Source organism: Macaca thibetana, chromosome 11, assembly GCF_024542745.1.
Source record: "Macaca thibetana thibetana isolate TM-01 chromosome 11, ASM2454274v1, whole genome shotgun sequence".
NCBI lineage: Eukaryota > Metazoa > Chordata > Mammalia > Primates > Cercopithecidae > Macaca > Macaca thibetana.
The window spans coordinates 113299707-113322760 of NC_065588.1; the positions used below are offsets into that span (position 1 = coordinate 113299707).

The 23054-nt window shown below is 48.4% G+C and overlaps 2 protein-coding genes across 4 annotated transcripts in view; both read right to left on the reverse strand.

Moving 5' to 3' along the window:
* The window catches only part of SPRING1 (SREBF pathway regulator in golgi 1), a 465726-nt gene that overhangs the window by 355389 nt on the left and 87283 nt on the right, over positions 1-23054 (reverse strand). The window lies entirely within an intron of this gene.
* The window catches only part of TESC (tescalcin), a 62055-nt gene that overhangs the window by 34102 nt on the left and 4899 nt on the right, over positions 1-23054 (reverse strand). For both annotated transcript variants that reach the window (XM_050748174.1, XM_050748173.1), the window contains exon 2: positions 3341-3410. In XM_050748174.1, the coding sequence (XP_050604131.1) occupies positions 3341-3410 (70 nt within the window). The remainder of the gene's footprint in view (positions 1-3340; positions 3411-23054) is intronic.

Genomic DNA, 23054 nt, shown 5'->3' on the forward strand with positions numbered 1-23054 from the left:
ACTGTGTTGCCCAGGTTGGTCTTGAACTCCTGCACTCAAGCGATCCTCCAGCCTTGGCCTCCCAAAGTGCTGCGATTGTAGGTGTGAGTCACAGCGCCTGGCCCACTGCTCATTTTTAACGCTCAAATCAAATCCCAAGTGACCATGCTCACTTTCCAGATGAGGAGACCGGCTCAGAGAAATGAAGTGACCGGCCCGAAGCCACAGAGCCAATAGCACGAAGGATTATAATACAGCTGGACTCCGAAGCCTGGGTTTTTGCCTCTGCATCTCTATGCATGTAGAATATGAACCTAAAGTTCACCACTCAAGCTTGGATGGACCTAACATCAGATGCATAACAGTAAGCCCAAGGCGGTTTGTTTCAGGGCTGGGGGCTCCACTTGCTGGAAAACTGTCTTGAGGACAAAGGGGCTCTGCCTTCCCACATCCTCCACAGTGAGCTCCACAGTGGCTGCCTCTACCAGCATAGGTACCAAGCACCTGGTGCAGAGCAGATGCTCACGAACTTTTTAAGAGACAGGGTCTCGCTCTGGTGCCCAGGCTGGAGTGCGGTGGTGCACTCAGAGCTCACTGCAGCCTTGAACCCCTGGGTCCAAGTGATCCTCCAGACTCAGCTACCCAAGTAGCCAGGACTACATGTGTGCATCACCACACCTGGCTAATTTTTAAACATTTTGTAGAGAAAGGGTCTTGCTATATTGCCCAGACTGCTCATGAACTTCTGAAGGAACAAGCAAGGCATACCCTTGACACTCTATTTTCCAACATCCAGAGTCCATATGTGCCACTCTGTTAGAACTCAGTGCCTGGCCGACTTGTGTTACCCTACACACTCCTCAGCCTATGGCCCAAGGAGGTTTCACCTTGCCCTGACTGAAACCACCCACCCTCCATTCCTGCCCTTGGGGGATGCTGAGCTGACCACAGGCCCCAGGACCTTACTGCTCTGGAGGAAAACATTTGTATGTCTGGTCTTTGGCCATGGCGATTGGCTCAGACTCAGGTCCGTGACCCCATCAGAGCCAATGAGAAGCCAGGTGACTCTTTCGCTGGGCTCAGGTTCTCTCCCCTCCACTGGGCTTGGTGGGCTAGATGTGTAGAATTAAAGGTATAAGTCTTAATTGTCTTTAAGTCGGCCTTGGATGCAATCATACTGAGACCAGAGGCCACAACAACCAACAGACCGTCAGAATCTGAGCTCTTGAAATTGACTTAAGAATAAAATATACTGGATTAACAATACACCTGTGTTTAGACACACAAGAGAAAGTGGACATTTATATGTCAGTTTCCATAAAACTTAGGGGAAATTTAAGTGTGTTTAGTAAGAAGGAAGCGTTTCCTGGAGTATTAAAAGGTTTGTTTCAAAGTTCCAACAAGCTCTAACCTTGAGACTCCGAATGCTTATTTTAGGAAACTACATCTGTTAGAAGTTTATGGTAGAAATTTGTTCAACTTGCCGGGCGCGGTGGCTCACGCCTGTAATCCCAGCACCTTGGGAGGCCAAGACGGGCGGATCACGAGGTCAGGAGATCGAGACCATCCTGGCTAACACGGTGAAACTCTGTCTCTACTAAAAAATACAAAAAATTTGCTGGGCATGGTGGCAGGCACCTGTAGTCCCAGTTACTCTTGAGGCTGAGGCAGGAGAATGGCGTGAACCCGGGAGGCGGAGCTTGCAGTGAGCGGAGATCACGCCACTGCACTCCAGCCTGGGCAACAGAGTGAGGCTCCGTCTCAAAAAAAAAAAAAAAAAAAAGAAAAAGAAAAAGAAATTTGTTCAACTTGAAGCTTCCTCATGAACTCTGTGTGATGATCAAGTCACTGGCAAGGACCTCTCACTAACCTAGCTGTTAGTAACTCAAGCAGCACTCGCTTGTAATCCCAGCCACTCAGGAGGCTAAGGCAGGAGGACTGCTTGAGCTCAGGAGTTCAAGACCACCCTGGGTAACAGAGCAAGACCACGTCTCCAAAAAAAACAAAAACAAAAAACAATTAACAGGTCTAGTGCAGCGGTGCACGCCTGTAGTGCCAACACTTTGGGAGGTAGAAATGGGACGACTGCTTGAGGCCAGGAGTTTGAGACCAGCCTGGGCAACATAGTGAGACCCCCACCTCTACAAAAACTTTAAAAAATTAGCTGGTATGGTGGTGCATGCCTGTAGTCCCAGCACTTTGGGAAGCTAAGGCAGGAGGATCACCTGAGTCAAGGAGGTCAAGACCAGCCTGAGTAACACGGCGAGACCCTGTCTCTACGAAAATAAAAATAAATTTAAAAATTAGCTGTGTGTGATGGCACATCTGTGGTCCCAGCTACTTGGGAGGCTGAGGCAGGAGGATCACTTGGGCCCAGGAGATTGAGGCTGCAGTGAGCTATGATCGCAACACTGCTTTCCAGCCTGGGCAATGGAGCGAGACCGTGTTTCAAAAAAGTTAGAAATACCCAAATAACAAATAATTCAACCAGAATACAGTTTAAGGCATTCCTCATTCCTCTTCATTAAAAAGCAACCTAAAGGGTATCTAAAAGATTAACAAAACATAATGCAGAAGGTTGATTTTCCTTAACAGAAATTTGAGGCAGCCACCCCCATCTTGCCTGAGGCTGGAACTAACCCTAAAGAAGGGGAGCCAAAAGACAGAGGTCCTGATGACAGCCCAAGCCCCTAAGTTGGTCTCTACCACAACTGATTCATCCTTGTGTGTCTGGCAGTTGGCAGGATCCTGGGATCTAACAGGTCCTCCATATGTGTCTGAGATTCCAAGCACATTCCATCCGAGGAATCAGGGTGAGGCAGGGGGTGGCTGAAAAGCCCTTCCTCGCTTCCACGCTAGTTATAATTTATAATTGTGTGATCCTCACAGAAACAGAAGTGGTTCTTTCCTTACTGTTTAGGAACATCTTGTCTTGGAAGAGACCAGAAGCATTAAAACAACTACAGTTGGTTGGGCACAGTGGCTCATGCCTGTAATTCCAGCACTTTGGGAGGCCGAGGCGGGTGGATCACAAGGTCAGGAGATTGAGACCATCCTAACACGGTGAAACCCTGTCTCTACTAAAAATACAAAAAATTAGCCAGGTATGGTGGCAGGCACCTGTAGTCCCAGCTACAGGAGGCTGAGGCAGGAGAATGGCGTGAACCCAGGAGGCAGAGCTTGCAGTGAGCCGAGATGGCGCCTCTGCACTCCAGCCTGGGCGACAGAGCGAGACTCCGTCTCCAAAGAAAGAAAAAACTACCACCCTCCCCCTACCACTCAGCACTCAAGGAAAGAAACAGGACAAGAAATTTGCAAGGGCATGGCCCCACCCAGCACCCAAACCCACTGCCGGCCTTACCGAATGGTAGGCTGGTCTCCACTCAGCTGCTTAAATCTCCGATGGAGCTGCTCGATCTGATCTGATGAGACTGAGAAGTGGGGAAAGAGAGAAAAACAAGACAGAAGAAAACATCACTGACCGTCAGAGGGAGGCTGCAGGTATTCCTCTGCCCCATCCCCACCGGCTGCCGCACCCTTTCTCAAAGCGTCTCCCACCATGGCAAAAGGGAGTGCCGGGTGAAGCAGCAGAAAGGATTTCCCATTCTTCCCAGAAACACAGCTCTGCAGTGATCAGTTCCAACTGCCTTAGTAATAATAATACAACTATTACTAATAGCCCCAGAGACAGGGCAGTCATGAAGCAGGCCATTCTCCCAGCCTCTGACCTTCCCTAGCCCACTAAAGAGAAACTTTGCTTTCTGTGGCAGGGTTTCACTTCCATCACTCAGGCTGGAATACACTGGCACGATCAGCATCACGGCTCACTGCAGCCTCTACCTCCTGGGCTCCAGAGATCCTCCCACCTCAGCCTCCTGGGTAGCTGCAACTACAGGCATGCGTCACTATGCCCGGCTAATTTTTGTTTATTTGTTTTAGAGAGACAGGGTTTCACCATGTTGCCCAGGCTGGTCTCAAACTCCTGGACTCAAGCAATCTGCCCGCCTCGGCCTCCCAAGGTGCTGAGATTGCAGGCATGAGCCACCAGGCCCAGTCAAGAGAAAATTGCATCTGGTTGTCTGACCCTTCCTCTTCCACTCCAGAAGATGAGTTTTATCCTAGCTGAGAAAGGGGCTTTGTATAGTCACAGACTCGGAGTCAGATGAGTAGCGAGAGGAAATAAGGGTTCAGGCTGGTGTTGGACGTGATCTGGGAAACCTATACTGAGAAATGTATGGAGAATCTGGTGGAGCAAAGAAATGGAAGGACTCCAATCTGGGTGACAGGGTAAGACCCTATCTCTAAAAAATGCACAATATTAAACAATGATCTGCATTTCTCACTTCATTACCAAAACGACTCAGTAAGTGAGTGGATATTATCTCAGGTTGTTTGGTTGGTTGTTTGGAGACAGAGTCACACTCCATCACCCAGGCTGGAATGCAGTGGTGCAATCTCAGCTCATTGCCACCTCTGCCTCCGTGTTCCAGTGATTCTCGTGCCCCGGCCTCCCAAGTAGCTGGGATTACAGGCACACACCACCACGCCCAGCTAGTTTTTGTATGTTTAGTAGCGACAGGGTTTCACCATGCTGGCCAGGCTGGTCTTGAACTCCTGACCTTGAGTGATCCGCCCACCTCAGCCTCCCAAAGTGCTGGGATTACAGGTGTGAACCATCACACCCGGCCTTTATTTCAGTTTTATAAGTTGAAAAGTGCAGCTCAGAGAGCACTTAAGATCCCACAACACACAGAGGCAGAGCTGGGACTGAACTCTGAGTCTGTGCGACCCCAAAGCCAGCCTTCACCACGAAGTAATATCGCCTGTCTGCCCAGAGCACCTTGGCGCTCAAGGCCTTTAGGTCTGGTTCCTGGGGACTATACAGTTCACGCAAACTTTTCCAAAACACGGGCTGGACTAGGGAGATGTGACCTCCCACCTCAATCCTCCCAGTATTCCCTACCCCTAAGCCCTGTTTTGCTCCCATTACAAAGACAGTTAATTTCTGGGGTCAACTGGTCACCTCACTTCCTACTCATTGTTTTTTGGTCTCAGGCTCTTCAAGAATCAACAGCTCAGTGTTCTCAAGCATCTCCAGCAGTTCATTAAGGCTGCCAACCCGGACTGAGGGCTCCCTACTTCCTGTGGGCAGAGCTCCAATGATTAGCTCATCTCTTCCTCCCAACACTCTAAGAGGGGGCTGTATCCTCTTGTTACAGATGTAGCCACTGACACTTGGAACGGTGAGGTGAATCATCAAAGTGCAATTTCTACCTTTCTGCAGGAAAATATGGCCATTTATATCATAGGTATGTCAGCAAGGACACTGGCATACTTCATGGTCTAGCAATTCCACTCCTAGGTAAATACACAAATAATGCATGCTTCGGTTTACCCAAGCATGCGTACAAAGATGTCATGGTGGTGCCATTGGAATTGCCCTAAACTGGAAACTACCCACATGCCCAACAATGGCAGAGTAGAGTGCTAATGTGTAGTATAGTCAAGCAATGGAATAGCACACAGCAACGAAAATGAACAATATAGATAATCACAGACAAAAGCAGCCAGACAGGAAGGTGTACATACTTTATGATCCTATTTGCATAAAGTTCAAAAACAGGCAAAACTCAACTACAATGTCAGAGGTCAAGACAGTGGCTGCTCTTAAGGGAGGCATCGTAGATGACGCTAACATTGTAAATGACTTTTGGAGGATGAGATCAGGAGGAGTGACTTGAATGGAGTGCAAAGGGGAGTTCTGGGTACTAGGAATGTTCCATTTCTAGACCTCCATACACTTGACATAGTTGTGTGCTCGGAAACCTCAAAGAACTGTCTGTATGCTTATGAGTGATGCACTGCTCTGGATGTGTACTAGATCACAACAAAACATTTACAAAAAAAAAAAAAGTGTTGGTCTTCCTTGACTAAAGGAGATCTGGGAAGAAAAAAGAAAAATGAATAAAAAATTTAAAAAAATTGTAATTCCACTTGGCAGAAATGTATCCTAAAATAATAGACACAACAGGTACAAAAATATGAATACATAAATGTGTTCAACTTTGCACTCTTTAAAATGGCTTAAAATTCGACTTGCCCTAAGTGACTATCAAAAGCAGATTGGGGCCAGGTGCGGTGACTCACGCCTGTAATCCCAGCACTTTGGGAGGCTGAGGTGGGCAGATCACTTGAGGTCAGGAGTTTGAGACCTGACCAACATGATGAAACCCCGGCTCTACTAAAAATACAAAGATGAACCATGCGTGGTGGTAGGTACCTGTAATCCCAGCTATTCGGGAGGCTGAACCAGGAGAATCGCTTGAGCCCGGGAGGCGGAGGTTGCAGTGAGCTGAGATCGTGCCACTGCACTCCAGCATTGGCAACAGAACGAGACTGCCGGGGGAAAAAAAAAAAAAGCAACGCAAAAAACAGATTGGTTGAACACTTTTTGGTATGGTTAGCCAATTTTTTAAGTATACCGCCTTTAGAGTGCAAGAGGGAGGAAAAAAATTTTTTTTAGGTATACTGCCTTTAATAGTGACAGTTGTGTATTTGCATAGAAATACATTCCACATACACTGCCTAAAAACAGCTTGCTACCAAGAAAGCGCAACTCTGTGTTGTGGAAAAGACATAAAAATATACAACTGTGTTTAAGTAATTTAAAAATCCTAGTTATTTTCCCCGAAATAATAATTAATTATTTCTCATCTCAATACCTGGATGAAAGACTGTTTTGCTTTTGGTTCATCTATATTTTCCAATTTTTCTCTAATGTACAATGTACATGTATTCGTCTTGGAATGAAGATTTTCAGCCTACAACATGATCCCATCTGGATGGCTGAGAGATCTCATAAATACTGCGATTAATGAATCATCACTGGCTGAGTCATGTCCCAGGCACACATCATCTTCTTCAGTTCCTTCCATGACCTTGTGAGGGACCGACTATTCCCGCTTTACAGAAGAACAAACTGAGGCTCAGCAGGGATGTAACTTGCTCAAGATCACTGACCTTGATGGAGGCAGACCCACAATTTGAACTCAGCCTGTCTGGCAGAAAACATGTAGTTCTGTGTTGTTGTTGTTGTTGTTGTTGTTGTTGTTGTTGTTTTTATTTGTCTCCCTTTGTATGATCACTTAACCCCCAAACCACACTGATCTGATGATAAATAATGATTAGAAATTACAGCTAAACAAGTGCACCTAAACAACCACTATTAAAGATGAGTTATGGCTGGGCGTGGTGGCTCACGCCTGTAATCCCAGCACTTTGGGAGGCTGAGGCGGGTGGATCACTTGAGGTCAGGAGTTGGAGACAAATTCATAGGAACAGAAAGTGTAACAGTGGTTGCCTGAGGCCAGGGAGGGGAGGGGCTGGAGAGGGAGAACAGGGAGACACCGCTAATGGGCACCAGAGTTTCTTTTGGAGAGAGATAAAAATGTTCTAAAATTATATTGTTTTGATGGTTGCATAACCCTGTGATTATACTAAAACTATGGGGTTCAATTTAAATGGTGAATCTCATGATGTGTGAATTATATCTCAATAAAGCTTTTTAAAAAACAAATTACTGAATAATCATAACAACAAGGGCAGACATTAACACATTAACTAAGCATTGCCATTTTCTGGCCTCTGTGTTCAACTGTACTTGGATAAGCCTGGGCTGCTACAACCCTCTCCTTCAATTCTGTTAGGTAGGTATGATTCTACGCCCATTCTAGAGATGAGAACTCCGGGATGTGCCCAAGGTCCCACAGCTAGGAAGAGGTATATAAATCATCCTAGATCAAGTTTATCTAATAGTTTCCAGTTAACTGCATCCAAAGTGCTTTGCAAGGCTGGGTACAGTGGCTCACACCTGGAATCCAGCACTTTGGGAGGCTGAGGTAGGCAGATCACTTGAGGCCAGGAGTTTGAGACCTGCCTGGCCAACATGGTGAAACCCCATCTCTACTAAAAATGCAAAAATTAACCAGGCGTGGTGGTGCACACCTGTAACCCCAGCTACTTGGGAGGCTGAGGCAGGAGAATCACTCGAACCCGGGAGGCAGAGGTTTCGGTGAGCTGAGATCATACCACTGCACTCAAGCCTGGGTGATGGGAGGGGGGAAGTACAAGCACACACATGCAAACTCACATACACATACTCCCTCTGTCCTGCCTGATTGAAAGCAAAGGATTAGGAAGACAACCTCCCACCTCTGGGACCCTCTTTTTGACACCCAAATCCCTGGAGCCAAGGGCTCAGCTCACAGCTCAGGCGAGACTCCTCCGGCACAGTGACTGAGAGAAAGGATGATTTCTGAAGCCTCAGGAACTGACTTTCAGAACACCCCAGGCCCTAGCAGGTGGAGCTGGTCTAACCCGACATGCCTGGTGAGCTGCTTCCTCCTAACCGCGCCTCCCACCCCAACCCCCGCCCCCGCCCCCGCCCCCGGGGTTAACCCTGGGCCTCCAACAGGGCCCCTCGAATAAGCACCTGATGCATGTGAGGGTCCCAAAGCCCATGGAAGGACCTGTCTTTCCCTCAAGGGCTCCTGGGTTGGAAGCTTTTCCAGTTTTCTTGCTCCTCACCTCTGAGCCCTTCTCCAGGGCCCTGAGGTCACAGTTGCCATGGGGATGATGGGCAGAGATTGGCCTTGGTTCCTGGCAGCTGGACCTCATTATTTCTGGTTTTAGATTTCAACCTGAGGGAAATGCACACCAGTCCATGGGGCTGGTGGGAGTTTAACTGGCCTAATCTTTTGGGGATGGAGGTGAACTGTCACTATCAGAAACTTCAATGTGAAAGAACACACCTACCCGTCCAAGTGGCTGCTAAGCCCTTGAAGGCGGTGAGCCCAGACTGAGGTGTGGTGAAGTGGAAACCACACATCAGCCGGCGAAGACTAAGTACAAAAAAGAACGTAGACGACTGCAATAACTTTTGATATTGATTATATGGTAAAGTGATCGTATTTTAAATATAATGGGCTAAATAAAATACACTATTAAAATTCATCTCACCATTAATTTACTTGCCTTAATTAGAAAATCTAGAATTACATTACATAATGTAATTACATTACAGCTACTAGAAAATTTACCATGATTATACCTCACATTATTATTTGTGTTGGGCAGCGCAGGTATATACCCTTTGCACCAGAACTTGATCCCTAGGAACAAATCCTGAGGAATTAAGATAGGCATATAAAGCTGAACATACCAGGGTAATCATGGTTGCCTATTTAGAGCAGTAAGAAATTGGGGGGCCAAGTGTGGTGGCTCATTCCTTTAATCCCAGCACTTTGGGAGGCCGAGGCTGGTGGATCACCTGAGGTCAGGAGTTTGAGACCAGCCTGGCCAACATGGTGAAACCCTGTCTCTACTAAAAATACAAAATTAGCCGGGCGTGGTGGTGCATGCCTGTAATCCCAGCTACTCGGGAGGCTGAGGCAGGAGAATCGCTTGAACCTGGGACAGAGGTTGCGGTGAGCTGAGATCGTGCCACTGCACTCCAGCCTGGGCAACAAGAGCAAAAACTCTGTCTCAAAAAAAAAAGAAAAAAGAAAAAAAGAAACTGGGGGAATGGGCCAGGTGTGGTGGCTCATGGCTGTAATCCCAGCACTCTGGGAAGCTGAAGTGGGAGGATCACTTGAGCCCAAGAGTTCAAGACCAGCCTGAGCAACACAGGCAGATCCCATCATACAAAAAAAAAAAAAAATCAAAAAATTAGCTGGGCGAGGACTAGTGAGGCTGAGGTGGGAAGATCACTTAAGCCTGGGAAGTTGAGGTTGCAGTGAGCCAAGATTATACTCCAGTGTGAGCAACAGAGCAAGGGGCTGTCTCAAAATAAAAAGAAAAGAAATTGGCTGGGCACAGTGGCTCAAGCCTGTAATCCCAACATTTTGGGAGGCTGAGGCAGGTGGATCAGCTGAGGTCAGGAGTTCTAGAGCAGCCTGGCCAACGTGGTAAAACCCTGTCTCTACCAAAAATACAAAAATTAGCTGGGCACGGTGGCAGGCACCTGTAATCCCAGCTACTCAGGGGGCTGAGGCAGGAGAATCACTTGAACCCGGGAGGCAGAGGTTGCAGTGAGCCGAGATCATGCTATCACACTCCAGCTTGGGGGACAAGAGCGAGACTTTGTCTCAAAAAAAAAAAAAAAAAAAAAAAAAAAAGAAGCTGGGGGAAATGCTGAGCCACAGAAAACGAGACAGATTAGTCCTGATACATCCTAAAGTTGGAATACCACACAGTCTTTATAAATATTTTTTAAATATTGTGGGGCATCGGAAAATGTCATGTGGCATGTTGTTGCATGGAAAATCCAACAGACTAAGATCTCATTTACACACGGAAGTTCATATTGATATATGCATGTGCACAAGAAAAAATAGGAAAGGGTATATAACAAAATAATAGTAGTTGTTTTCAGATGGTAGAACTACAGAACATTTCTCTCCTCTCCTCCCTTTGACCCTAAATTTGGTTATTTGTCCCTTAACTTTTCTGCAATTTATGGAGATTAGTTGTATAATTGTATTTGGGTTAAATTTTGTTGTTTTTTTTTTTCTGAGATGGAGTCTTGCTCTGTCGCCCAGGCTGGAGTGCAGTGGTGCGATCTCCACTCACTGCAAGCTCCGCCTCCCGGGTTCACGCCATTCTCCTGCCTCAGCCTCCCGAGTAGCTAGGACTACAGGTGCCCCCCACCACACCCAGCTAATTTTTTTGTATTTCTAGTAGAGACGGAATTTCACCGTGTTAGCCAGGATGGTCTCGATCTCCTGACCTCATGATCCGCCCATCTCGGCCTCCCAAAGTACTGGGATTACAGGCATGAGCCACCTTGCCCAGCTGATTAAAAATTTTTTAACCATGATGACTATAATGGACAAATAAAAGAAAGACCAGATGTTGATGAGGCTGTAGAGAAACTGAAACTCTCATACATTTACTAGCAGGGATTTAAATGGTACAACCACTGTGGAAATCAGTTGGGTAGTTCCTCAATTAAATAAACATAGAATTACCATGTAATCCAGCAATTCTACTCCAAAACAATTCTTTTTTTGGAAACGGAGTCTCGCTCTGTCGCCGAGGCTGGAGTACAGTGGCGCATTCTCAGCTCACTGCAATCTCCACCTCCTGGGTTCAGATGATTCTCCTGCCTGAGCTTTCCAAGTAGCCGGGTGGCATGCACCAACACTCCTGGTTAATTTTCATATTTTTAGTAGAGATAGGGTTTCACCATGTTAGCCATGCTGGCCTGGAACTCCTGACCTGAGGTGATCCACCCTCCTCGGCCTCCCAAAGTGCTGGGATTACAGGCATGAGCCACTGAGCCTGGCCAACAATTCCATTTATACCCAAGAGAAGAGAAAATGTACGTCCACACCAGAAACCTGTAACCAATGTTCAAAGCAGCACTGTTCATAAGTACCAAGAGGTGGAAACAATCCAAACATCCATCAACAAAGGAATGGGTGAACAAAATGTGACACATCCAGATGACGGATTATTATTCAGCAAAAAAAAAAAAAAAAAAAGAAAGAAATGAAACATTGGTAAATGAAAAGAAACGAAGCATGGATCAATGCTACAGCATGGATAAACCTTGAAATAATCACACGACATGAAAGAAGCCAGACATACAAGGCCACATGGTATATGATCCCATTTATATGAAGTGCCCCGAACAGACAAATCTAGTGAGACAGAAAGTAGACTGATGGTTTCCAGGGGCTGAAGGGTGTTGGGGGAATGAGAAGTGACTGCCAATGGGTATTCTTTTGGGGGTGATAAGTTGTTCTAGAATTAGGTAGTGGTGGCCAGGCACTGTGGCTCACACCTGTAATTCCAGCACTTTGGGAGGCTGAGGCAGGTGGATCATTTGAGGTCAGGAGTTTGAGACTAGCTAGGCCAACATGAGACCCCGTCTCTACTGAAAATACAGAAATTAGCCAAATGTGTTGACAGGCACCTGTAGTCCTGGTGCTGGGGAGGCTGAGGCAGGAGTATCGTTTGAACCCAGGAGGTAGAGGTTGCAGTGAGCTGAGATAGCACCACTGAACTCCAGCCTCGGTGACAGAGCAAGCCTCCATCTCAAAAAAAAAAAAAAAAAAAAAAAAAAAAAAAGAATCAGACAGTGGTGATGTTTGTATGACTTTGTGAATATACTGAAAGCTATAGAACTGTATACTTTTAAACGGTGAATGTCATGAGCTGTGAATTAGGTGTCAATGTAAAAACTGTTTAACCTTGGATATGAAGGGGCAATAGAAGCCAATTCCTTCCTCAGATGCTGTCAAGGTGGGGTTGAGAATTTCAGTGTCTCCAGGGTCAGAAAGGCATTACATGAGAGAAGGGGCCTGTGTAGGCATGAACTGGAGCCCCACCCTGTCGAAGGGGCTGCCATGGGAGGCCAGATTTTCCCCTTTCATTAAGAGGAGGCAGAAATCCGCTGGGTTAAAAAATACTGGCAATTGACTGCAAAGGGTTCTGAATGCTGGGTTAAGCGCATTGCCTGCCTGGCCCTGGCCTCCCCCATCAGGCTGCGGGGACCTGCTTACACCCTGCTGTGCTAAGCAACCCATCACCAGTGGGAGCAGAGCCATGCAGGGTAGAGGGTCAAGGACAATGGTCCAGAACAGGGAGGACAGAAGGGGCCCAGAGGCAGAGGAGCAGGCCTGAAATCCCTCCTGGAGTCCAGCCTCCTCTCCCTGACTCAGGAGGGAAGAGAATGTCAGCACGTGCTCCCATCCATTTTGGGGCACCAGGACTCTGTGAGCCTGTAGTCCCAGGACCCAGGGAAGGGGCATGCACACCACTGCCTGCTCTTCCCACAACCCCTGCGGGCCCCGGGAGTGTGTGGGCCCTGAGAGACACCCCCGAGGCCCCATCTGTGCTTGCATGGCCCTCTGAGCACCTCTGGTTTGCTAGGTGCTTGCTAGAGGCCAGGGAAGCAGATGCAAAAAGCGCAGCCCCATTCTGCTGGAAATGCACATCCCCTCGCCAGGATCTAGGACAGTAAACGCTGCTTTAGCTGGCCAAGGGGCACCAGGGTTGCAGTGGAGGTTCTAGGCCATGGGGATGGGAGTAGGAGGTGATGCCCAATGGGGTTGTGGGGTGGGGTGGACGGTGCTGGCAGAGGGCATAGCCTCGGCAGAGGCAGAGCAGGCAGGGCTCAGGGAGCCTCGGGCTCTTCAACGTGGGTGGACGACAGGCAGGGAATGAAGCAGCTGGGGTGGTGGGAGTATGAAGGCCTCATCCATCAGGCCAGGGCATTTGAACTTGCCCTGAGTCTACAGAGGACACCAAGCCAGGGAACAAGATCCCGAAGTGCCTGTCAATAGACAGGGTGGGTGTGGATGAGACTGAGAGATGGCAGGTGCAGCCGCCCAGGGTGAGGGTGGGGAAGGGGGAAGGTGGAAGGGCTCAGGACAAGGCCCTGCTGGAAGAAGCAAGCACAGCTGAGTACCTTCTCGCGTGCCCCAGGGACTCCCCAAGCCACCCTGCCTCCCGCTGGCCCCACTAGCTGTGCCAGCCTGGACACCAGCCCCAGGACACCAAGAGGCATCACTGGGAATGTCTTGGTGACTTCCAAGACCCCCAGCACTCTCCTGCTTGCCGCCTCTTGAAAGATTGGCCAGGACTCAACCCAAACATTGGGGAAATCCCGGAATACAGAGGTGAGCCAAGCCGGATGGAAAGGTGAGCTCCTGACAGCATTGCCGGGGGAGGCTGCTGTGAGTCTCTGCTACACATCCCACTCAGTTGTCATCCTGAGCTCCGGAGGCTGCTTCCTCCTCTGTGATACAGAGGTGACAACAAGACCTCCTCCCTCGTGAGGTTGTTCACACCATGAAAAACCACCACAAGCTATTCACGATCGCAACCACCAACGTGGCAACCACCCAATGTCCACCAACTGGTGAGTGCAAAACCAAAACGGGTATATCCAGGTGATGAGATGTTATAAACACAACACAAAGGAAGGCAGCCCTGTCACACTCCAAGAAGGGATACCGCTAGATATACAAGGCCTGCCTGCTGCAGGATGCCGTTTACATGAAATGCCCCAGACAGGCAGATCCGCGCAGGCAGAATGCAGATTAGTGGTCACCAGGGGCTGGGAGAGGAGGAAATGGGGAGTGACTGCTAATGGGTATGAGGTTTCTTGGAGGGCAATGAAAATGCTCTAGAAATAGATGTGGTGGTGTTTTCATATCATTGTGAATGTACTTAATGCCACTGAATTGTACACTTTATTTTATTTTTCAATAGGGATTGGGTTTCACCATGTTGGCCAGGCTGGTCTTGAACTCCTGACCTTAAGTGATCTGGCCACCTCAGCCTCCCAAAGTGCTAGGATTACAGGCGTGAGCCACTGCACCTGGCCTGAATTGTATACTTTAAAATGGTTACAATGTAACTTTTTTGGGGGGTCTCTCACCCTGTCACCCAAGTGGATGGAGTACAGTGGCACAATCACAGCTCACAGCAGCCTCAAACTCCTAGACTCAAGTGATCCTCCTGCCTCAGCCTCCCGAGTAGCTGGGATTACAGGTGCACACCACAGCACCCAGCTAATTTTTAAAAGTTTTCTTTTGTAGAGACAGAGTCTTGCTATGTTGCCCAGGCTGGTCTCAAACTCCTGGCCTCAAGTGATCCTTCCACCTCACCCTCCCGAAGGGCTGAGATTACAGGTGTGAGCCACAGTGCCCAACCTAAAATAGTAAATTTTATGTTACATGAATTTTGCATCAATTTTTAAAAAGATCATGCACACCTTTAGCACAAGATCTGGAGGGAGACATAGGAGATGCAGGAGACGCTGGGGTTGCCGGGACTGTTATTATTGTCCCCTAAGTAATCTCGTGATACCATCGTGGCTGTTCAGCTGGATCTAGGCTCACCAGGGACACAGCAACTTGCATGCCTCCTGTGGCTACAGCCAAAACAATGACTAACCCTGGGCCTTGGGAGGGAGACAGGAAGGGACATCCTCCTTAGCCTTGCAGGGACCACTCCACAGGGGACTACCCTCTCACGCCTGGCACACGCAGGGTGCTTCATGATGCTGGATGCCAGTTTCTCTCCTTCACCTGCATTTTCCTTGGATGCCATGTGCTAACCTCGTATACATCATAGATCACTCTTAGCTGCTGGGATGTTAAAATTAACCAAAGATGCATTTGGGTGCACTTGGCCTTGAGAAGGAAGCTCTCAAATCTCTCAATTCTGTCCTTCAGAGCAGCAGCAGCAGCTCGAAGATTAATTGCTGGCATTTATGCAGCACCTTAATACCCTTTTCACGCCAACTTCGACCCACTTTGTAAGCGTGAAAGCCAAGGAATTCCTGGTAAGAGCTGCCGCAGGCCCACGTCAGCAGTGTTTACTTCAACCTCGGATACCAAGGGTCCTGTCAGGATCTCCGTGGGTTTTTTCCTACCCTGAATGAATCCTCCAATTCTCAGGATTGAAGGGGAAGCTGGGACAGAGTGAATTGACTTTAGAATCTACTCTTCTCTCATGAGCAGTAAGGCAACTGAGAAAGCTGTCAGAGTGGGTGCTCGTGACTTTAAAAATCGCAGTCTGTTTTGCTCATCTATGTTCCCTTCCTACAGCTATGCTCTGTTCTTTACCATGCGCCTTATAGCAGTAATAATAACCACCATATGTTTTAGCTGGGCATGCTGGTGCACGTCTGTCATCCCAGCTACTTGGGAGGCTGAGGCAGGAGAATTGCTTGAACCTGGGAGGTGGTGGTTGCAGTGAGCCGAGATCGCACCACTGCACTCCAGCTTGGGTGACAGAGTGAGACTCTGTCTCAATAAATAAATTATAATAACCCCCATGTGTTAACATTTACCCAGAGGCTAGGACTCAGCCAAAGCCTGGAATTATCTTATTCAGTCCTCACTTTTAGGGTGCCTCCCTTTAGGGCTGTGCCACCCTTGTAGGGTGGTAATCACACTTATTTTATAGATAAAGAAACTGAGTCTCAGAGAGGCTAAGTCACTCCCTGAAGGTCACACAGCTAGGAGCAGCAGAACTGCGACTCAGACCGAGGTCCATGACTTTAGATTCTATTTGCATAGCCATTGGCTAGGCTGTATGCCCAAACTGAGGAGGGATGGAACAATAATACCATATATGTAATTAGAGAAAATACATATCATTTATGTAATTAGAGAAAAATTTCTCCATTTTAATAAAAAGACTAAAGATGATGAAGGGGAAAAAAAGCAACAGTGAATCAGGAGAGATTTTGAGAGTGGGCGAGTGGGCGTCTTCGGAGCATCTAAGAAGCAGGTTTTCACAGCCTTCCAGAACTATCTTCAGTTCCAGATTTATTCTGAGGCCAAATCAAGCAGAAACAGGCTTATCTAAGGCACAAGGCTGGCCAGGCACAGTGGCTCATGCCTATAATCCCAGAGCTTTGGGAGACTGAGGCGGGTGCATCACTTGAGGCCAGGAGTTTGAGACCAGCCTGGCCAACATGGCAAAACCCCATTTCCACTAAAAATACAAAAATTAGCCAGGCATGGTGGCACATGCCTGTAATCCCAGCTACTCAGGAGGCTGAGGCACAAGAATCACTTGAACCTGGGAGGCACAGGTTGCAGTGAGCCGAGATTGTGCCACTGCACTCCAGCCTGGGCAACAGAGCGAGACTCTCTCTCAAAAAAAGAAAAAACAGTACAAGGCTTACTTCAGTAGGACACTTGGATCAGGAATTCCAGGTCCTGCTACTCGGAGCTAATACAGATTCTGCCTTCCATTACAAACACTGGATAAAACAGGAAACAAATGTAATGCCCAGCTAAACGGAAGGAAAGGGCAATACCCAAGTGCCAGGGGCAAGGAGGAGACTGGGAACCAACAGGGTTAGTGACAGACGCTGCTGAGGTAGCCCAGGTGTTAGGGTGGTTTCAGGCTCCAACAGCTAAGGGTGGGGGCTTCAAGTCCACTGAGTGACAGAAGAGGTCTTGGGTCTGCATGAACTGGAGCTGTGCTCCCTCTAAAAAGCTGAAATACAAAAGGCTGCCTCTGTACATCAGGTGGGTCAGAAAAAACATTCCCCACTGGCCCACAGAATAATAAGAAAGCCATCTCTGCTAGGGAGATGGCAGGGGAAAGGGGAAAGAGCAGGCTTCTGCAATGAATCCAAGGTCTAAGACCGAGCCACACACTGGTGAAAAATCCAAGCCTCTGTGGGGCAGGAAACCCAAACCAAGGAGTTAATGTGAAAAGTGTTTCCAGACTGGTGAAAACCTTGAGATATCTAGCACAAGAAATGCAAATGCACTGTGTAAGGCTCTTCTAAAACCCAAGGCACACAGGTATCCTGTGGGGCAGTAGGGGGAAGGGCTGATGGGAGTCGGGAAAAAGCCCAAAGACGAGCTCATAATCAAAAACCAAACCATACAAGCAAATGAACCATGATACAGGAGAATCAGCAGACACAATTAACAAAAGGAATAGCACTCCCAGAAGGCAAAACAGAAGAGACTATATAGTAGGCTTTAAATTATTACAAACAATGGGAGAACAGTACCCTATGAAAAAGAGGTGAATATGAAAACTATATAGCACTTATAAACATTTTTTTACAAGTCATTGGAATTTTTTTGAAATTGAATAGGTTAAGGCAGCAAGGTTGTAATAGATGAAGAGAGAATTAGTGAACTGGAAGATAGATCTAAGGAAATGACCCAGCATATGGCACAGAGAAATAAAAAGAAAATATGAAAGAAAGATTAAGAGGCATTCAGACAGAATGAGATGAACCAACATTTTTCTAATAGGAATTACTAATGAAGAAGATAAAGAGAAAAGGGAAAGATAATATTTTCATAATGGAAGATATGAACTTTCTTTAGAATCAAACAACATAAACCATTCCCAGGATAAATAAAAATAAATTCACACCTAGACATTGCATGTACAAAACACCAATGACAAAAATTTTAAAACAGGGAAAAGGGAAAATAGGTTTCTGCAAAGAAATGTCAATTAGACTGACAGCTGATTTCTCAACAGCAACAAGACCAAAAATGAATCGCTGGAAAAAAAAATATCCAGCAACCTTACATTTTACACCCAGCCAAATGTTCATTCATGCATGCCTGCAAAATAACAGTATTTTCTTTTTTCTTTTTTTTTTTTTTTTTTTTTGAGACGGAGTCTCGCTGTGTCACCCAGGCTGGAGTGCAGTGGCTCGATCTCGGCTCACTGCAAGCTCCGCCTCCCGGGTTCACGCCATTCTCCTGCCTCAGCCTCCGAGTAGCTGGGACTACAGGCGCCCGCCACCACGCCCGGCTAGTTTTTTGTATTTTTAGTAGAGAGGGGGTTTCACCATGTTAGCCAGGATGGTCTCGATCTCCTGACCTCGTGATCCACCCGCCTCGGCCTCCCAAAGTGCTGGGATTACAGGCTTGAGCCACCGCGCCCGGCCTAATAATATTTTCAAAGTTTGCAACTCACAGAGCCTCACTGAAAATTCTATGGAAAGATGCATTAAATAAGAAAACTATATTCATAAGGAAGACTGGTTGCAAGAATTAATAGTGTCTGCATAAAATAATAATGAACATGTAGGTTCTTAAATACTATGGAGTGATACAAATTAAAATACATTAAGGTCCCCAATTATGAGCACAAGGGCAGAGATGGTGATTAAGTTTAGGCATGTCCAAGATAGCAGACATATAAAAAATGAATTACTAAAAAAAAGTTATAGCATGCCCTTTAAAAGAAGATACGTAGCCAGCTCCTGAAATGATTAGTAACCGCCAATAACTCTCAAGCACTGAGGATGGGTCAAGAGCTCTGCCCAAATTCTAACTAATCCTTGCAACATTTGGTGACACAGGTTCTATTTTTGCTCTCATTTTACAGGTGAGGAAACTGAGGCTCAGGGAGGCAGAGTGCCTTGCCTAGACAGTAAGAGGCAACACCATGATATAAACCCACATCTATCTGCTGGAAAAGGACAGGTGGTGAGAAGCCACTTGTATGCCACAGTGGGACTCTGGCTGAGGTCCTCGGGGAATGCAGGCAAGGGCAAGACAGGGGACCCCCTTAGAACTACCAGGTGGGTGAGGCCAGAAAGTGCTGGGTATTTGCTCAGGGTTCTCTGAACACTGGGATCTTGGCATAGGTGCTCAGGAGGAGCTTAGGGAACCCTCTTCCAACCTCAGCACGTGGGACAAGCTGGCCTCTACAGCCCCCCTTTGGGGACTGCTGTCTCCGGTCTGGCCACCTGCCCTCCCTCCTGGAGGCACCTGGGCCCTGAGACCTCCACTGACCTGCCAGGGAGCAGTGCCAACATCGGAAGGCTTGCTCCTGACAGAGTGCCGGTCTGCAAAGGTCACACCGCTGGGACGACAAAGAGTCTTTATGTCCTAGTGCTCCGTGGCCGCCACCACCAGCGGAAATCACCCACTCGACCTTCTGGTTTTATAAATTAATAATTAAGCTGGAGCAGGCAATAGGAAGGCTGGCGAGACCAGGGGTGCCCAGGCCCTCACCCTGTACAGTCACACCAGCATGGACAAAAGAACAAAAGAGGCCCCGACTTTTCTTCCCAGAACCATGGGCCCTTCTGAGCTGAAAACACCTCATTCCTTCAGCTTGAGATAACAGATCCCAACGTGCTTTGCAAAGGGAAGAGCATCTTATCAACACCCAGGGTATTCTGTTTGTCTTACTGGGCCGTATGGCGTGTCTGAGCGTTGATTAAATTTCCACGATGCATTCTGGAGACCATTAACTCACAAAAGCATATCCTGCCAGGGTGGTGGTAGGGGAGGCAAGAAAGATGCAGCAGGGATCTAATTACCGCTAACCTGCAGAGCGAGGAGGTCTTGGAGAGGACTGCCAGTGGCTTGCACAGAGAAAACACAAATTCTTCTGAAACAGACCTGAGCCACCCAGTGAGACCCTAGGAAACAGATGGGGCAGCACCCTCCTGCCTCTTCCTCCCAGCCGTGGTCCCCACTCCCCTCCCACTGCCCACTACTAAGCTTGTTCTCCCCAGGGGCAGCCCACCTAGATTCTAAAACTTTCCACATCACCCAGAACCAATCCTATCTGCCTCAAGGTCCAGTTCTCCCCTTGCCAACTTGGTAAACAATGTGTGGAACTCTACTGAGGAGGTTGTGGGGTAACAGCATGGCCTGCCCCGGATCATACAGACGTGCGGACTCTCAGAATCTCAGTCCAGACCATGTGGGGTTCCCGGCATGCGGGAAAGGTGGTTTCTCCTGGCACTTGCAAATCCCACTAGAAGGCCTAGTTTTGAGTCTGGGTTCCCTACCCGGCAGCTAAGTGACCTTGGGCAGTCATTTCCTGTGTCCAAAACTCAGTTTGCCCATCTGTAAACTGGCAGCAATAGTCCCACCCTCAAAGGGCTTTTCAGCAGATCAGATGATTGACAAGTGCTCAAGAAAGAGCAGCTGTCGCCTCATTCACAGCGGGCTGTGGCTTTTAAGGAGTGGGACTGGTGGCTCAGAGAAGGACACGGCCTGGATGAGGCATTTGAGCAAAGTGGCACAGGACGGCTCCAGCGCCGGCACAGCTCAGTGCACACGGAACGCCAGCCTCCAGGGTCCTGCTCTGTGGCTGCTGCAGATGGTAAGCTGATGGGGGTCCAGGTGAACAGAATGAAAAATACCAGCACGGGCCAGAGCAGGCAGGTGCCTTTGGTTGATCCCCAGCTCTTTGGGAAGCTTCCACAGCAGGCCTTCTCCTGCAAGTTTCCCCTGTGAGCCCCCAGAGGGGAGAGCAGGGGAGGCCTGGAAGCCCCACCCAATCAAGGCAGAAAGGGTTCCAGAGGCTGGGGGTCCCATGATCCGGACCACTCTGTGGATGACTCCAGGCCGGGGCCCCCAGCTCCTGCCCCAGAGCTCAGAGCTCAGCATACAGGACTGGTCCTCCCACGCCCCCGCCTCCATTTCATGGACACATTCATTCCGCCTCTGCTGAGGAGCCACTGTCTGAGGAGGGAGCCTGAGGTGGGAGGATCACTTGAGCCTGGGAGTTAGAGGCTGCAGTGAACTGTGATTGCACCACTATGCTCCAGCCTGGGCAACAGAAAAGGGCCATCTCAAAAACAAATTAATTGTAAACAATCAATGAAAGCAATTATTTGAATCATTTTCTTACTGAGGCATGATTTGCATACAGTGGAAAACACTTCACTGTTTAGAGACTCTGATAAGGGCAGAGGGCCCTCCCCAGAGGCACTCAGACAATTCCATATCTTATTTCATGGAGTTCATGGACTCCCTGAAGATCCCAGGGGAAAAGCCACAACCCAGCCCAGAGGAAGAGAAAAGGCGCGGTGACTTTGGCTGGCTGGCTGTTCAGCTTTGGTGGATGACCCAACACTGTGGAGTTGGCTGGTCCACCCTGGCCCATCAGACCCTTCTTCCCGCTACGCTACAGTTGTTGTGGTGCTCCCCTGTCCCCCTTGAGCCCCTGAGCTTCTGGAGGGCAAGGAACGCATCTGGTCCACCCTGGTGGCGGAACACAGCTAATTGTGAATGAGCCAAGTCCACGGTCTGGGGCCACTTAAAGACTTTAGAACCAAGAAATATTGCCGGGGGGTGAGAATGCAGTGGAAAAACCAGCGCCACCCCCACCAGCCACACTTGGCCACGTCAGTCGTCCCTGCCATCTCTAGTTCCTTCTCCAAATGAGGTTAGACCAGGAATGGAATCTGACTCTCTACTTCTTTTTTTTTTTTTTGGAGACAGTCTCGCTCTGTCACCCAAGCTAGAGCACAGTGGCACTAACTCCTGGGCTCAAGTGAACCTCCTGCCTTGGCCTCCCAAAGTGCTGGGATTACAAGCATGAGCCTCTGCACCAGTCTGTGACTCTACTTCTCATTCTGATGCCTGTGGCCTTGGGCAGTCACCTCCTCTCTTGAGCCTCAATGTCTGCATCTGTAAAATGGGAAACCAACCGTGTTCCTGGGAGGATTCCATCAGCTACTGCGGATATGCTGCCTGGCTCAGCTGAACGTTTGGCAGATGTCACGCTCCCGAGAAACATGAGCTCTTACCATCATGAGGTCTGAACTCTAGGTCTGGAGATTTCTTTTTTTTTGTTTTTTTGTTTTTTTTCCTTTTCCTTCTGGCAGCTTCTTGGCATCAACATAGACATGCCTGAGGAGCTGTTCTGGAGCCTGAAGGGAAAAACAGACCCTTCACCTCTCCCAGAATCCTCCCTCTTATTATTTCCCTTCCAACTCTAGGAGCAGACACGGATGGGGGGATAGGAAGTGGGGCCACCTCCAGGCCAGCTCAAGGTGGTGAAGGACAACTGACTCAGGTGAATGATTCCCAAGGAGCGGCCCTCCTCTCGGTCAGGGCCCACTTTGCACCTCAGTCCACACACCAGACACCACTCGGCTCCTGTCACCAAGGGTGCATGGGGAAGGTGAGCTCAAACACACCCCCGGGACGCCTTCGCTCCGGCTTTTCATATGAATCTTAACAAATCTAGATGTGAGCTTTCTTGGCTCAGAACGGATTCCTGGGAATACTCATTTCTGGTTTAAAGCAATCAATGAGACTCTAACAGGCAGGAAGAAGGAAGGTGGGCACACAGACCTAATGATGCCCTGTGTGGGCGCACTGCTGCTCAGGCATATTTTTGGTGGGGCTGGCTCAGTGCTGATGCCAAAAGGGTTCATTGTGAAGGGAGGGCACCGGAGATGCTGGGAGGGCTGGCAGCCGAGGACAGCTGGTGAGGGTGGCGCTGGGTTTTCCACTGGCTGCCTGTTCCTGAACAATATACCTTGAGTTTTAAAGTCCCCAGGGACGGCGCCCCTTTAACGTGAGCCTCTTGTGTTCTCACCGAACCACCAAGTGCACACAAAGGTGAACAAGACACGTTCTTTCTGCTCTAGGGAGTTCCAAGTTTTGAGGGGGTGGCAGGTGACAGAGCTGACAAGTATAACATGGTGTGATGCCTGCTATTGCGGAGGGAAGGAAGGAGCTCCAGGAGGCCTGAGGATGGGTGTTTAACCCTTAAAGGTTGGATGGAGAGATGGCTTTCTGGATGGG